Genomic DNA, 17,385 nt, shown 5'->3' with positions numbered 1-17,385 from the left:
TTGGAGATTTCTATGTTCAGTATGACCAGTTGCCCTTAACCTGTGAGCACTCTGGAGCAAAATCAAAATAATATAGTCATCAGCACTAGTGGTCCAGGCCTTGAGCATGACTTCTTTGAGAAGGTGTCTCAGTGGAGACAGGAGCCAGTAGTGAGCACATACCTGGAACTCAAGAGACCTGGCAGATGGGAGAGAATGCCTGACCCCAGCTGTTAGGTGCCTGTTCTTGTCACCACTATGACCAGGACTGCAGATGTGGGGAGAGACAAAATCAGGGAAAGGTAAGAGTTGGAGGTAAGAATGTAATATAGAAAGAAGTCTAAGGCAGGAAGAAATGTGGTACTGAGGCATTTTGCACAGATAAGCATAACCTGTGTAACTCCATCAGTAGATTAGGAATAGAAGAGTCCACAAATACATCAAAATAATTTTAAGTTGCTAATACTATTCGGGATGTATGATTTCAACTTGAAAATTATCTTTTTTACAAATTTATACAATAATGATTTTGTGTTTCTGGGTTGTTTCAACACAATTTAGTATCAACTGCCTATTTCAGAAGTATATAGTTGTTTCTAATAGTTCTTCACATAACATATAATGGGTATATGCTGATTCAGAGGAAGTTGATTACTAGTCCAAGTTTTGATGTGAGCCATATCCATCTCCTCTTTGATAGGCATTGTGAAAACTGTCATGACAAATAAATGAGCCTTGCCACATTAAATATACTGCTTCAGCCATTATTACTAAGTATCCGCTTATGAAGCTGGATATGGTGAGTTCTCACTTTATGCCTCTTTATTTGGGTTTTTATTTTATCCATAAGACAACTATTAGGAGGAGGAAATGGTCTCTTAAGACTGTTCTGCAAATGCGTACATTTTAATAGTCATCCATCTGAAATTGACCCCCATTCCAGAGCAGATTCATTTTTACACTGTATAAATATTCCTGGGAAAATACATCTAATAGAAATGTATTTTTGTGAGCTCTGTATTAAGAAAAAGATGCTTTTAGGAAAGAATTGGAAGACTTTAAATATTTTACCTCTTTGTGTTCTATAATGCTGATAGGTTGAAAGTTACCTCTCAATGTTATCTTTTTATAAGTGAGTTGCAATAGTTTACCTAAATAAAAAAACTAAGAAGTAGTTTTGTTTTAAACATGAAAAATTATGTAATAACAGGAACTGAAAACTCTTGATAGTGATCTCTAATAGGTAACTTTGGGCAAAGGTAGACATTAGGTTTACAGGAGTGTAATTTGGTATTTTAAATGAACAGGCACTTGCACAAGAGTCCAGACATGAATCTAGTTTGGAGAGAGAAGATCCTAAGCAAATACCAAACTTTACAGTTGATACAAATTTGGTTGGCTAAGATGGGCCCAGTTTATTATACCCAACTTTTACTATCTTAAAGGTAAAGATTTCTGGTGGGCATGGTGGTGCATGCCTGTAATCCCAGCAGCTTGGGAGTCTGAGGCAGGAGGATTGTAAGTTCAAAGCCAGTCTCAGCAAGACCTTGTGTCAAAATATAAAATAAAAAGGACTGGGGATGTGGCTCCAAACGAATTAAAGAAAAAAGAAAAAGAAGGATTTCTGTGTGTAATAGAGGGGTTTTCTCCAAGAAAACTACTGAGTGAATTAATGAGAGCTTCTTAAATTTAGTATTCATTAATTGAACCTAGAATGTTACAGAACTAAACACTTCTACCAACAGTTCAAGGCATGGGTTATTCAAGATTGGACTTTTGGTTGGAAGATGGCTTAAGCACAGTATTATCAGAATGATTATAATTTTCAGTTATAACTATCCTTGATTTGATGGTATACAATTGACTTGGCTTTAATTATAAATTTAGTCTCAGTTCGTTGATGTTCTAATAGTGGCATTTGTAAAAATTTTATCAGCATAACATTTGTTTTATTTTTTTAGTTGTAGATGGACACAATACCTTTATTTTATTGATTTACTTTTATGTGGTGCTGAGGATGAAACCTAGTGCCTCATGTGTGTGAGGCAAGCTCTCTACCACTGAGCTAAAACCCCAAACGAGCATAACATTTTTAAATGACTAATCTATGATCTGTATGTTCAGTTTTGATTCTCTCTATTCTGGTTCTAAAGCAAGTCTATATATAGCCTTCCCTATCAGTAGCCTGGGTAGTAAATTTCAGGGTCATCACAGAGCTCTCTCCAAAACTGGTTGGGTAGGAAGGCTTTGTGGTCTTGCTCTTCTCTTGGGTGGGCTACAAGGGGGAGCAGCTGCTGTGGCAGACTTGTGACCATTTCCCCACTGACATGTGCTGTGTAGCACAGAGAAGTTGTGTTTGGAGAGCCGCGGCATCCTTCATGAGGTGGAACTTGGGGCAGACATGGAGGGCACTGTAGTTGTCTTTGGGATCAGCCCCTCTGAAGCAGACCACTATGTATTTGTGTAGATGAGTCTGGCTGCTCAGATCACTGCAGAAAAGATTAAAGGCCAGGGGGAACAGGTCTTGAGAGTTCTCACTGGGGCTGCCCTCGTTGTGGCCACAGGTATCGTCGCACATGGTATTGGCATCATTGGAAAGAAGGAAGATTACTTTATCTGCTGCTTTCTTCTGAGTGGTAAGCCACTGAACTGGACCCATCTCGGCTATTTTCTTTTTCTGCCATTTTTCAAGGATCACCTCACTTCTGCAGTTATTTTGAAGAAATTCAGTGAAGTAACAAACTGTGTGATGGAAACATATTTCAGATGGGTGGACCACCAGAACTTTAATGAGGGGCAGTAGACTTGTAGTAGGAAGGGAAGTGTTCTTGATCTTTTCTGTGAGAGGAGGAAAAGCATTTATTATCTGAACAGTTAACAGCAGGCTTTCGCCCTAGTCTAAATCACCCCCGATAAGTGATCCCTTACTTGAGAAAGAATGTCAGTGGAGCACTGGGACCTAACTGATTTAGTGAGTATGTTTCAGGTATCATTTTAGACATAGCACCTGAAACATACTCACTAAATTAGTCTTCTCGAGCTTTGTTTTTTCAAATAAATTTATAGAAATTATTTAGGCTTAGGTACTATCCGATCTCTGCACTTCACATCACATTTTGAGTTGGTTTAGCTCTGCGGGGTAGTTTGTACCTTCTTCTACCTCCAGGTGGTAGTTTCTGTGTGTTCCATAAAGTTAAACCCCTGGAACTTAACCGGAATTCTGCCCTCTACTGGACTATAAAAGAAACTACAACTAATACAGTTCAAATAGCATTTCCTAAACATAAGTCTTCCTGAGGTCACAGTTCTCATAGCTTTCTGAGCACAGAACATGAAATTGATCTTGTTCTACATACAACGTTGCATGCAACTCAAAGGATGCATTTACATTTCCTCTTGTACATGTGGAGGAAAGCTGCAGAGTCTTTATTGGGTGGCTGCGAGCTCTGATTCTATATTAATTCCTTGACTTCTGTTGTCAAGTACTCAAGTATTCTAGAGTTTGCAGAGACCTTAGTATACCAATTGTTCTTAGGTCTTAAAGAACTTTTTAAAAAGTAAGGACTAGCCTAGAACATCTGTCACAGGTGACAGTAGACTTCTAGCCATTTTTTGCCCATTTCAGTATTTGTAGAAGCCTCCATGGTAAAAATGAAATAGGTGGTAGGTAGTTACCAGATCTCCAAGTTCACACTCTGCTTTAACCTGGCAGATGTGATCCAGTTTGTTAGCATATCAGGCTCTCTAACAGTGCTCTAAGGCATTAAATAAATGTTGTGTTAACCCTGGGAAATGCCAGTGTGATGGCCTCTAGAGGAATCTCCTTTTAGAAAGTTGAAAACATGGGGCTTAGGGTGTAACTCTTTGGTAGAGTGCTTGTCTAGCATGCGTGATGCCCTGGGTTTGATCCCCAGCAGTGCCACAAAAAAAGTTCAAAATGTGATTTCCTCATAAGAATACCTTGAGGGAATTATAATCTTACCATGCCTCCACATTAGGTAGATCCCAAACACCAGCACCATGGTGGCCACTAGCAGCAACGAGAGAAGCAAAGGCAGCCAGCCTCCTAGCACGCTTCTATCTGGAGAAAACAAAGCTTACCTTCAGCAAAATGAAACCAATTTATTGTGTATTTGAAAACAGAGTTTTACTCTCTATAGAAGTTTAGATCCCTTTAAAACCAGGGGTCAGATCTGCTCATCAGTGTGTTTTCCCACAGTGTCCAGGTTTCTCATTAGATTCTCCCAAGAGATGTGGGACCTGGGGAGTTCTCCAGAGACTCTTGGGTTTCTTGCTTCTTAAACACACACACAGACATTTTCACTATGGTAACCTGAGCTTACATCAGTTTTGTGTGCTTTGAGGAATTAGTGTTATTCTGGGTATATTTGTTATATAAACAGTATACATAGGTGGCATTTTTAAAAGCTGTTTTTTTGAGATGGGAAATTATGCCATCCCTTCACAAGAACACCGAGGTTGCCACAGGCTCAGGCACCCTAACACGAAGTTAGAATTATGAGGCACCCAGGTTGTCCTCAGTGTGTTTGGCTGAGATTCTTAAGAATTAACACCTTCTATCTTTTGACCCACCCCAGGCTACTTGCAGGAACACTTGTCCATCTGTAATAAAAAAAAAAAAAATTAAAAAAAAATTTAAAAAACCTGACATCTCTAGAGAGACAAAACAGTATTTCTGATTTGTTATCCAAATGTTGGCAAAGTGACCACATCAAGTCACAGCCCCACTGAGACTGATGAGAGAATCAGAATGCATGAAATATACATTCCCTCTTATTCCTAGTCCTTTTACACCATTGACTTTTCAGCAGATTCCTGTGGCACTTTGATCATTGTGCACTGTTTCATATATCCTGTTCTGTAAAGTTTCGAGTCTGTATTTGGATTTGGGGTTTTATAGGCCAGCACTGGAATCACTCTGTACCCCAGTTCAGCATGCAAAGGCCCTCAAGATTCTCTACAGACAGAGTTAATGGAGGCTGTGCCTATGACCTGGGCCTCTGATTACCCAGTGAAATGACCAGGCACTTACTGTTATCTGGAGGGAAGGGGACAACTATCTTTGGGCAAAGCACCACGGTCCCTTTGCGTCTGATACAGTCGTTGCCACAAGTAGGGAAATATGGAATTAACTGAGGAAAAACCAGAGGTTCAAAGTTCACACCACACTTCAGACAATCTTAACAGTTTTTCTACTTCCACCATGTCTTCCCCTTTTTTCTGGTTCCAACCCTATCTCTGCACTTGTCATGGACATTTTCCCCTTGGTCACACTTGTGTAGCCTAGAAATGCCTAGAAATCTAGAAATCCAATCTAATGACCGAACATGGAAATGTCCTTTAAGACTCCTATTGATTTTATTACCTAAAGGGGTTAGGTTATATCCTAATACATATGCAAATATCTCCAGGACAGTGAGCAGTAAGGCTCATATTAACCTCAGTCAGGGAAGTCCCCTGCCTGGAAAAGTCAATGGTTTCCTAGAAGAGGAGCACAATCATAATAAGCCGTGAAAGTCTGCTTTCTCTGGCCAGTTTTAGTACTGCCTTCCTATCCCAGAGAATGAAGGACAAAAGCTCCTCCCCTCTCCTCTCCAGGGTGGCTGTGTCCCCACATCCTAAAGTCAACAGTTGCTCAACAGTTGCAAGAGATCAGAGAGCATCTACCCAACCAACTTCCATTTCCAGCTGGGTCAACTGAGACCCTGAGAGGACAGGCAGTCACTCTCTAATGTTCATACATACACTGATCTGGAACCCAAACCTTCCAACTTCAAATCCTCTGCAACTTCATTTTGCAGTTAAAACTGAGGCTGGGGGAATAAAATGGTTCTCCCATCTCAGTATTACCATGAGGATCTGTGACAGAAAATGGAAATAAAAGCAATCTGGAAAGTCAACAGCTACTATAAGCAAAAGGGACTGTCAGCTTCCTGATCTAACCATCATGGATCCCCGTTAACATCACTAGCATCCCGATGCAGGAGTAAATTTGAGAAAAGTGACTCACCCTGTAAAAAAGCTCACAAAACGGTGGAACAGTCTTTTAGAGTCCCTCCCCTCCCCAAAGCACCTCACTAAACTTACCTGAACCACAGCACCTTCACTTTCCTCAGTCACTAGGATGGCTGTCGAAGTTCGCTTTGTTTTGTTCTGGTGCAGGTGAGATGAAGTCATATGAGTGAGCATATCAAAGACTGTCAATGAAGAAGCCATTTCCCAAACTGACTTCAATTCATTATGGGAATAAGGATTCATTTCATACTTTGGAAACTTCTACTTTTGGTTGGTTTTAGTACTATATCCCAGTATACACAAGGATTTTTTTTTTTTAATGTGTCAAATTAATCAAAATAGCCAAGCACATTTGGACAACACATTTCTCTGCTCTCTGAAAAGCCTTCTTCAGGGAATCCTAGTTTCTATGCTTTTTCCTTCAACAAGATAAGGAAGCTGGAGGTTGAGGATGGGGGTGATGATAAGGGAACCAAGGATAGAAGTACCTCAAACACTTGAGAAAACCAAATTCTGGTGCTCTGTTGGATAAGAACCGTGTATCTGTTTCCAAGGGTACTGGTTGTAAAATTCACTTCAACCATCTTCTCATTCTTCTTACAAGCAGTGATGTTGGGATCCCACAGGCTTCCTAAGAGTTGAGAGCAAACCACGTGAATGAACTTGCTAAACTTTCCCTTTAAGTTCCCAAAAGGGCTTTACTAAAAAGAGAAACCCAAGTTCTCAGGCAAACACCAAGATAATGTCTCCACTACACAGTGTGCTTTTTAAACATTGCTTCCAGTGTCAGAGTACCTGCAGTCCAAGAAAGTTTAGAGACCCCATGCCACTGCTTTGCTAAAGTGCGGTAGGAGGCAAAGATTGATTTTTTTTCCCACTAGCTTCTGTTCTCAGCTTCTATTTGAATTATGGGCTAAGGCCAGTATTTTGTCCTCAGAATGTGAGAAGGAACCACAGGTTGAGATACATGTCTATGATTATGGAGTGAGTGAATTCAGGATCAGGAGTACGATGACCTAGATAAGGACAGAGTTCTAGGCGCTCCATCCATCACAGCATTGTGCTAGCTTTACTGAATACAAAGAAGGAAGTGCCTCATAGCTTGGAGGATACTCTCACAGGTGAACTGTGTCAGAAAAAGTCAGTTGTTCCATTGATGTGACTTGCAAATAAGGACAAGGTTGATTTCCATGAACATGACTATGTGATAGTGTTATCTTCCCCACCTAAGAGACCATTTCAGGCCCTGGCTTGAAACTATCTTTCATTCTAGGACTGATTTCCAGGCCCTTAGACCTTACTCCCCCTAAACCCCAACTATGTTCCTACAAATTTCTCTCTCCATGAGGCAAGAGAGGAAGCCCAGTACTCCAGGGCTGTCTCTAGCAAGAACAGCATTTGTAGCTTAGTTTGGTAAAGGGTGAAGGGTGCCTAAAAGATAGAGACTAATCCCTCCAAATACCACCACTCTTATTAACATCCCAAGACTATACTGCCTGGAAATAAACAAAACTCCCCCAGAAGTTGGGTATTTCCGACTGATTATCCTAAAGAGACTATTCTACAATTCAAGGGGCAGAGTTCTAATAGTTAGCATGGGAGAGGTGATCTTCTTTGAGAACACAGGTTGAGAGCATACTTCTAGGTTATTACTTAGACTAACACTCCCACCCTAAATGTTTGCTAATCCAAACAGAAAATCCTCAGGTTTCTCACAGCCATAGGTCAGTAGCACTAGTGATCCTGTGAAAGGACTCAGAGCTCCCTTAGTATCAGGAAAGGCCTTTGATTGGCACCACTATAAGTATGGTTTGGGCTAAAATGTTAGTTTAACCAAGCAGTGGAGGTGGTTTCGTGTGACTGTTCTAATACATAAATCTTTACTAAGAATCTTTCCCTGGATAGGCTTTCTGCCCCAGTGGGCAAGTGCTAGCCAGGCATCAGGAGCCCTGGCTGCTGCTGTTCTTCATCAAGCAACTTGAATACATAACTCCCCACTTTGAGCCTTGGTTATTTCATCTGTAAAAGAATGGATAGAGCTGTGCTGGCTCAATTTATAACTATCTTCAAATAATAAAGAGCAGAGTGCTGTATTTACTTACCTGCCTTGATACACTTTTTTTTGTATTTCATTATGTGGTCTAGGCAGCCTGGGAATATGAATGAAACTTGTTACACTTAGGAAAAGGTACCCATGCTACTCCCTGTCAACAAGTACAAGCACACGCACACATATCACACCTATAGCAAATTGCCAAAATATTCCAGATACAAGTGAGATAGCAAATCAGTGGGACCCTGACATTTTATTCTTGAACAAAAATCATCTGACCATAGAGTGGTAACCCATCTTAATTTAAATACAAGCTTTATCAAAACAGTTAACAATCCTCAAGAAAACACTTGGAAAGTCACCATGTCTAAAAACATATATAAAACGGGCCAGGGATGTTGCTCAGTGGTAGAGCATCCCTGGGTTCCAGCCCAAGTACTGCAATCAATCAATTACAAAATGATATTTGGTTTCATCAAGGAAGCTGGGAACTACTGTGTGATAAATGGCATGGTACCAGAAACACCGTGGATGGTGGAAGTGCATTAATCAAGAACGACCAGAGTTTGAACATCACCTTCATTTTTCCTGTGTATACAGCCCAGCATGAATGACTTGACCTCTTGGTCTCTTCATCTTTAAGATGGGGCTTTCCCAACCTTAGGTTTGTTGGGAGGCTTGGTGAGATGACTCCCATCAAGCACTCAGCGCACCCGTAGAAATGGGTTTTTCCCTTCATTTTACCCGATTTAACCCTCACAGCTCTGTGAGTAAGGAGCGGTTATAACTCTGTATCACGTATGAGGAAACCGAGACCTTGCAAGGCCAAAGCCTCACTTTGACTCTATGAATCAAAGCCAGTGTCCCAGCAAGACAGAATAACTGAGAAGTTGAGAAAGATTACCTGGTGAAGTGAAGTTCACAGACAAAGAAGGGCTGTCTTCATTCATATTTGCATTGGGGATATTATGGGCCCCAATGAGATAGAGCGTGCTCAGCTCCACAGGAAAGCCAACGTAGGAGAATGTCCACTGGAAGGCAGAACAAGGAACAGCATCTATGTGTTGCCCTTTCCATTTTTACTTTCATCCCTTACACTTCTACTGAAACTTGGGTCGTAGCCAATGTTTACTTAGGGAATTGGTGCCACACAGTCTGCTGGTATGACTCATACAATCAGAAAAGTGAGATTTTAGAGCCAGGATGTAATTTAAGACCCCTCACTTTGCTGAAAGGGAAACTGAGGCCCAGAAATTCTGACTTGCCTAATGCACAGAAGTGGCCCAAACTGGGACTTGGACTCAAGTGTCCTGTTCTGTGTCACAGCTGCTCATCAGCCTATTTGAGCAGCACATGGTTCATGTTCCCCTACTGGCCACATCCCTCAAAGTGCTTACTTTGCCACCAGAGGGTCTGGTCTGACTCTGGAAGGCCTTCGTGTAGTTGCACCTCACACAGGCATATGACTGGAAGTTGTTTTTGCCTGTCACACAGATCTTGGTGGCCTTCAACAAGCGGATGCTGGCTGCAGAGAGAGTTGAGACATTTGTTTGTCACTTACTATATGACTGGATGCTAGATACTTTACATGCTTCATTTCAGTCCGTAATCACAATAGCACCAAAAGGTAGGCCCTGCTGTCCCCAGTATACAGATGAAGTCAGTGAGGCTCAGGGAGTTTCAAGCAGCAGTGCCTAGCTTTCACAACTTGGGTGTGAACTCTCAGGATACCTGTGATTAGCTTAACATCTGTTCTATTCTGGATCTCTGAGAGGAACAGGCCTGCATTGGGAACCCCATAAAGACCCTCCAAGAGTATCATCAAGCCATGCATGTCCTGACTGCTTCTTTTTCCACACTGACTCTTCTCCGTGGCATGTCCTTTCCTCCCATTCCTGCCTCTGCAAGTCTGACTCTGGTAAAGTCCAATATGTGTACCATGGCCTATAACAAGGCACACAAAGAGCTCATTTTGCCAGGGATGGGCCAAAGCCTTAGTGTATCATTTCACAAAGGAGTCTTGCCAGGGCCTCCCTCCTGCTCTTCCCTGCCTGCATCCCACTCACATGGGACACAGTCCCCTTCAGGGCTTCCTGGTCACTGCCTGTGTCTGCCTCCCAACCTCTCTGAAACCTTATGGGGGGAATAATTGACCTATCTCTCAGTGCCTGGCACTCATGTATTTTTGGCTGCATCAAATTTAACTATTTTATCAGATGGAAACTACAAGCATGGGCACTGAGATCCTGGGTGGATCCTGGAATTAGCTCATCTGAAGAACCTGCCAGTTGCCTTGGAGTGTAATCTAAGGGAAATGCCAGAACTTTCACAATATTATTTGGGAAACAGAAAAGTAACCTGAGTTTTCCTTAACTGGGGGAGTTATCGCTGGGCTTAACCCATCTTCTTCCATATGGAAATATACCATGTCATCAGTGTACCACGTAATGACTTTGCACATTCATGCAGCCAGTTTGGGTTAAGAAAACCCCCAGGAGTGCCCCTCATGCTTCGTTTCAGTCATCCCACCCCCAAAGTAACCACCATCCCAACTTCTAACTTTGCCCACTTTGCCCACTGCATTCATTTTGCCCTTTTTTAGAAAGCATCATAGTTGTAGGCATGCATATAGACATCAGTGCATAAACTCTTCATAACCTGGCTTCTTATGTTTGTGACACCTATATTATGTGTAGTAACATCATTTATTCCTATTGCTGTCTTGGATTCCATTTTTCCATTGGATATTTAAGTCCTTTGGGCTCTTACAAATAGTGCTGCTGGGAACATCTTAACCAGTGGCTTTTGATGTATTTTTGATGCATGTATGTATTTCTGTTGGGTATGTCTAGGAACAGGATTAATGGGTCATCCTGCCTGCACACTTCTGGTTCATTAGACACTTCAGAACTTATCTTTGATTTGCATCAGCAAACCTACCATCTGCTCGGAGTATCCAGCTTATGTTCATCAAAATTGAATAGTCCTCTGTTGCAGCACTGGTTTTAGCAAGTTCCACACGGAGGTCCCTCAAGTCCCCTGGGGTCAGATTGTGTTGGACCATCCACTCTGGAGACAGCCCTGGGAAAAGGCAAGATTTCCCATTGACACTCCTCTTCCCTGCTGAGTCTGATATCATCTCCTGTAACCAAATCACCCTGCTCCATCCCCCATTCACAATTCATTAACTCTTCCTGCTAATCAGGCCAAACATTTCTGGGTGCTGGCCAATTTATAGCTGAGGTGATGCTGAACTGAGATTAATGCTTTCAGCCTTCTGGCCTCAAACTACACATCCCCTGGGACTACTTCAGGTGCCTCTCTCCATGTGTGGACATGCTTAGTGTATTGCCATGTTCATTAGGGTCAGTCCTGCCATCCCTGTGCTTCAGCATAGGACTTCAGCCAGCTGGCATATACCACCACACATACCCACTTCCTAGCCTTTGCTGCTGCAGCTGCTATCTCTCCTCCAGTTTACCCTCCCTATTCACATTTCCTGGGCAGAAGCCCACCCATTCTTCAGTGTTATACTCTCAAGCATTTATTCTACAAACATTTGCTACCAGGTCCTAGTTATAAGTGATCTCCCTCTCCAGCCCTTGATCTCTCTTTGCAGGGAAGCAGGCATTGCTTTCTGTCTTGCATGCTGTGCCCTACTGTGCCCCCTGACTGGTCAGGAGGCCAACCCATCTCAAACACCTCTGTATTCCCCCAGATTTCTATCTTAAGAACTTAAAACACATCAGCTAACAGGCTCATCCTTTACCTGGTCTCCAAACACCCACTGCCTGAATTCAGGCCTTCTTTGAGTATAATGTCCCAAATAACCATTCCCTAAGGCACCTACCAGTTTCAGAGCCACACTGAATAGTCTGCAAGAGAAAAAGAAACCAAGTGTCATGTTGAAGCCAGTAAACCACAAGCCTTCCTTTACCAAATCAGACAACACACTATCTTTTTTGTTAAATGCATACATAAGTGACAGATTTTCAAAGTAAAAATGAGCTGCTTGTGCTTCACAGCTAGGGGAAACTAAGCTATGATTGGACCATGGATTCAGCCATCAGTATGCCTGCTCCTCAAGCTGACCCATTAGTTCACTTGAAGACCAGGAGTGAGTCTCTGGGCATTAGCCTTCTCTGCCTCTAGCCAGGGATGACTCTGGACCATCATCATGAGGTCCCTTCACACTCCAATGCTTAACTCTCAGTTTTCAGGATGGTCTGGAGTATATGAGTTTCCCCAGGGTCAGGGGATGAGCAGAAGAAAGCAATGAATGCAGTCCACAATACCTTCCTCAGGTTTTTTTCACATATTTCTCTTCTAATACAGAAGGACTTACTAGAGCTATTTAGAAAACCATAAACAACTGTCACTTCATCCTGTTTTTTTTTTTTTAAAGAGCTTTCAAAAAAGCAAATATGTATCATCAATGTCCAAGAAAGGTCGGTGAGAAACCCTTTGAAGTTAACTGTTTTTTTCTTAAGAAATATTTTCTTAAGAAATATTTAAAATTTTGGTTTTGGCATTACATACTCAACCTAAAACATTTAACTCTCAGACAGGAGCAAGTTCCAATGAAGAAACTCAATGTGATAAATTCACCAGGTCTGGAATCCAATCCCTCTAAACCTCCACATTTCCAACACCTTGTAAAAACAGAAGACAAGAAGACTTTTGAGGGTTTGAGTAATTTGGGTTTAGGTGAAGTTGTCAATCATCCCTTTGTCCTTGTGAAACTGAACTCTGGAAGGATATCATCAGACATTCTTTTTAAACAAATAAGCCACCATACTGGAAACTGAAGTCTTGTCAAAGAACTGGTGATGCAAGTGTTAGGAAGAAGCAAAGCAATAGCTCTAAACTTGACAGAGTTAATACTGTAGACCTTACAGTAACTGCCACAAAGGCAATGAATTCTTGCTGCAGCAGCGAATGTCAAGAGGACCTCAGAACAAAGAGGCAATGGTAGTAGCAGAAGGCATCAGGACACAATGGATGGGTGTCCATAACCATGAATAAGTAACAACCATACTTTTAGGCTATTTGCTATGCTAACAGTCCAGAGATTGGTTTTGAATATATGTTGGGGGCTTTAGCAAGCCAGAAGATTCCTTCAATCATTTAAGACACTGGGGAAAGGGAATCACAAGTCAACAAGGGAAAAAGAATGAAAGAAAGGAGAAAAGAAAGAGCAGGCAGCAGGGTGTGGTGGTTTATGCTTGTAATCCCAGAGACTTAGGAGGCTGATGTAGGAGGATCACAAGTTCCAGGCCAGCCTCCGCAACTTAGCCAGACCCTGTCTCAAAATAATTTTTTTTTTTTTCCAAAGGGAGGAACTGGGGATGCTGGGCATGTAGCTCAGCATCCCTGGGTTCAATTCCCAGTATCAAGAAAATGGGGGGAGGGGCGGGGGAGCAGGCCGGTGGTAATGGAGAAGCAGTTCTTGTGCCCCCACAGGTGAGCAGATGGCCAGCATAAATGGGCGCCTACTCATCAGCAGAGAGGCTCTTTGCAGGTTATGGAATACATGTTAGGCGACCAGGATGAGTTAGGTACTTACTCCTGCACGCCCCCGCCCCCCTTTTAACCAGTGAGGATAACGGAGGCTAGGTGAGCATAAAAGACTGAATTAAGAACCCATGATGGCATTTGTGACCAGGTCGGTCTGGATTCCCACGCCCCTGACCCAAGCAGCCTGACACCCAGCGCTGGCGGGGCTAAAAACAGCCGGCTGATGGGGGTCTGAGGCTCATCGAGGCTACTCCAGGTAGTGCAGACCTGTCCACCCCACAGAGTGGTCATCTTTAGCAGCGTGGGCTAGCAGCCCCGACGCAGTCAGGGTCCAGGCTCAAGAGACAGTCTAGGGAAAGGGATGTGGGCAGGGGCTTACCGGCTCTCCGAGCATGGCGCTCCAGCATAGCGCGGCCAGGCTCAGCAGCACAAGCAACATAGCCTGGCCGCCGCCCACCACCACGCGGGACGCGGGACAGCCTCCAGCTGCGCTCTTATCCCGGCGCCCAGGACAGCCCTCTTGGGCTCCGCCTCTTCCAGCGCCCTCCCTCGGGCCTCCTGGCCGCCCAGCAGCACAGGGTGGCTGAAGGCGCAGCGACCTCACCTGTGGGGCTCGTGCGGATGGGCGGGGTCCGAGCCGCTCGGGCCCCTTCAAGGGCAGAGCCGAGCAGTGGAGACTGTACCACCCCAGCGCACATGTGCGCGCACTGAGCCGATGCTGCGACCCCACACGTCTGCAGCCTGTGCGCTCCACGCGTCCGCGAGTTCCAGTCCCGGAGCACACACGGCCGAGCGGCCCACGGGACCCTTACAGAAGCCGAGAGCGCGAGCTGGGCCGGTGCCGCCAGTTAAAGCGTAGCTGAGCAGGGGTCTGGTGGTAGCTGCTCGCTCCTGCTCGGCACCGGGACCCACCTTCCCAGGGTAAGTAGTGGACAACTCGCTCTGGCCCTCTGCCTACCCAACCCACGGTGGCGCGGGTCCCCACAGAGCCTCCCGGAGGAGGCGTGGTGGATCAGGAGGACCCTGATGGACGCGGAGACTCGGGCTCCCTTTACCCAGCGGCAGAGCCCCAGAAGGAAAAGTAGTGGGACGCGGTCCCCGAAGCCCCATTAAAGAGCTAGTGCTCAGCAGGAACTTAGCGATAAAAGTGATAGGAATCTCTACTCCAGCCCCTCCGGTTTTCTGGTAACTGTGTAACTCCATAAAATGAGGTCTGACTGTAACACTTGAGGCTCCAGAAGCTGAAGTGAAGCCTCAGCATTGTGGGTTTAGACATGTGTTTCCCCAATTTGTGCTCAGGATCTCCCAGTGCTGCCTAAATGAGACTGGGACTGCCGGGCCCAGCTAGCCCAAGGTCTAGATTTAGCAGCAGCCTTACTCCCCTAATTCTAGGGTGGGTGGTCCAGGGACTACCGTCCTTTGAGATATAGTTGTTTGGGGGACGGCTGAAAAACAGTTGGGCTAACAACAGTACAGAGCCTGGAACTCTCATGCCACAGTCCCCTCATTTGTAAAAAGATTGGGTTTAACTCAGGGTCTCAGGCTCATGGGCTGAATTTGCTCCATTTTGCACGTGAGAAGCCAAGACTTGTGGAAGAGTTGTCAGCTGGTGAGAGGTTATATTGAATCAACCTGTGTTTACTGAGGCCCTACTTTGAGCTAGTCCTGACCCGCCAGGCTCAGTTGAAGATTCCTATTTCTGCTTGCACAGAATAGAGCCCAGTCTCCAGCCTCAAGATCAGCTGGGGGCTCTGGCATGTGTGTACACAGGATTGCAAGAAATGTTTCTAGAGGATTGTTCTGATTCCTAATCAATTGTGGCCTCATTCATGCCTGGGGCTGAACCACCCTCAGCCACTCTTTGAACCTTTCTGAGTAACTTTGAGCCCTGTGGTCTCTGAGATTGTTTCTCTAACAGTCTTTCTGTTTAGCAAACACCTGCCAGGTACCAGGGTGCAAAGGTGAACAGTGCATGAGTGCTCTCAGACTGAGGATGAGTACAGGGAGAGCTATGTTCAAGGGCAGCTGCAGAAGCCAGTGGACTTCGTCCCATGGTGCCAGGGAACCACAGCAGGCTTTTATATGGTGGTCAGTCTTCCGTTTGTGAGAAGCCACCTGGGTGTCTGTGCAGAGCAGGCAGAAACTAGCCCTTCTGAGACCAGGGAGGCGTCAGCCGTTCAAGGTGCTCACTCTGTGAATAGCCCAGCCCCTGCGCCCCTGGCCAGGTTTTGAGCGGTGCTGCCCTTATAGCCTGTACCAGAGCAGGCCCTGCTGTGGTGAGCTTGGGGATACCAAGGCCAGGCCTGGAAGTTGGTCTCAAATCAGCCATTTCGAGGGGCCGTGAGGAGGACAGCCCCTCCCCCACTGAAGTAGGAAGTGAGGACTAGGAAGGGCTGTCCTAAGAAAACCCCACTTGAGGCCAGAGCTCTTGGGGTCACATGGGCACAGAGTTCAGGGTCGCCTGACCTTGGCAAGAACCAGTAGGTCCGTCACAGGAGGAAGTAGGTTCAAAATGGGAGTGGGTAAGAGGATGGTTTTGTTTTGAGAAAGGGGTGGGAGAGGTTCCTTCTCCAGGGAAGAAACTAGAGGGCAAAGGAGAAGAGTAGGATGTGGGTAGGGTGGGAAGGAGTTCTAGGCAGGGTGCTGGGTTCCCTCCCGTCCCAGGCCCATGATGGTAAGCATGGCCCTGGGGCTTCTGGGATGGGGTGGTGCCTACAGCTCTCTGGGCAGGGCTGTGGAGTGGAGAGTGGAAGGAGAAATGAAGAGGGTCCTCCAACAGGATGTGCCTGCCTGCCTCCTCAGACATGTTCACACTGGCTTTGCCACAAGTGTCCCTCTGTGAGAGGTCCTTGCTGGTTAAACACATAGCTTCCGAGGTGTCCTGCTGGAAGGGACAAACTTGCTTGGATGCCTAAGTCTCAACAGTATGGGTTGATAATTTGGAGGAGGGGCCATCCAGGTCAGGGCTGGGGTTCAGCTTCTTTCTTCCCACCTCTGACAAGCCATTGCTCTTCCAAGAGCCTCAGTTTCCCTTTTGTAAAGTGTGGTGAGTAAGACAGAATAATGTCAGTGAGGTGATTCAAATCTGAAAGAAGCAATCTGTAAAGACTGATCTCTGCCTTGCCCCTACCATCATGTTCTTCTAGGTTTGGGTTTCTGAAAGAGCCACCTGGCACAGCATGCCTTCATGTCCTGGGCTTAGTAGGCACTCATTAAAATGTCCAAATGAATGAATGAATGAATGAACACTTGTCTCCCTCCAAGGCTCTAAGCCCGCTGCCTAGGAGGGCTGGTTTGAACTTTCTCCTGTTCCTCCAGGCAAGCAAAGGTCAGGGCCTCAGCCCAGCCTGGAGGATGCTGTGTGCCTGTGCCCTACCCACCCAGACCCCAGGAGGTGCCATGTTCCCACTGGAGTCAGGAATCCTGGCCTACACACTGCCTAACTCTACTCGCTCACCAACTGTTGCCTTGACTGAGGCTTTTTAGACTCTTGAAGCCTCAGTTTCCCAATCCATCCATAACATGGGGCTGATACCAGCTTTGCCTGCCTACCAGGAGGACTTTAGGAGACTCTGAAGAAATAAGAGACAGGAAAGCAAGTCAGAGGGGTTAAAATTATTTTGTAGCTTTTCAGGCAGATGTGTGGGACAATTTTTAAAAGTTCCTAATATCTCTACAACTCAAATAGGGAAATTCCCTTGGACTCTAGAGGAACAACAATCCCCAGATTCTATCACTGCTACTCAGACCTTTGTTGCTGGGCTGGATCCATCCCTGAGAGGACAAGGCCATGTGGGCTG

The 17,385-nt window shown here is 45.0% G+C and overlaps 1 protein-coding gene across 1 annotated transcript; it reads right to left on the bottom strand.

Annotated features, from left to right (window-relative positions):
- Positions 1 to 1,824: 1,824 nt before the first annotated feature.
- Positions 1,825 to 14,045, bottom strand: Il17rb (interleukin 17 receptor B). Its single transcript, XM_027947776.3, has 11 exons — positions 13,965 to 14,045; positions 11,919 to 11,943; positions 11,009 to 11,149; positions 9,466 to 9,593; positions 8,973 to 9,099; positions 8,118 to 8,165; positions 6,504 to 6,646; positions 6,088 to 6,153; positions 5,033 to 5,132; positions 3,962 to 4,060; positions 1,825 to 2,817 (listed from the first exon to the last, which is right to left on the bottom strand). The coding sequence occupies exons 1-11, from the start codon at positions 14,022 to 14,024 to the stop codon at positions 2,255 to 2,257; spliced, it is 1,500 nt and encodes a 499-aa protein (XP_027803577.3). The 5' UTR covers positions 14,025 to 14,045; the 3' UTR covers positions 1,825 to 2,254.
- Positions 14,046 to 17,385: the final 3,340 nt, after the last annotated feature.

This window comes from Marmota flaviventris, chromosome 1 (genome assembly GCF_047511675.1).
Source record: "Marmota flaviventris isolate mMarFla1 chromosome 1, mMarFla1.hap1, whole genome shotgun sequence".
NCBI lineage: Eukaryota > Metazoa > Chordata > Mammalia > Rodentia > Sciuridae > Marmota > Marmota flaviventris.
The sequence above is the reverse complement of the archived record's forward strand: the minus strand, read 5'-3'. Positions and strand labels throughout refer to the sequence as shown.

Coding starts and splice junctions, on each gene's coding strand:
- Il17rb (XM_027947776.3), bottom strand. CDS start 14,024: ATGTTGCTTGTGCTGCTGAGCCTGGCCGCGCTATGCTGGAGCGCCATG. Junction 8,166..8,972: donor TGTGAACTTCACTTCACCAG/GTAATCTTTCTC, acceptor TCATATTCCCAG/GCTGCCTAGACCACATAATG. Junction 5,133..6,087: donor GTGAAGGTGCTGTGGTTCAG/GTAAGTTTAGTG, acceptor GTTTTTCCTCAG/TTAATTCCATATTTCCCTAC.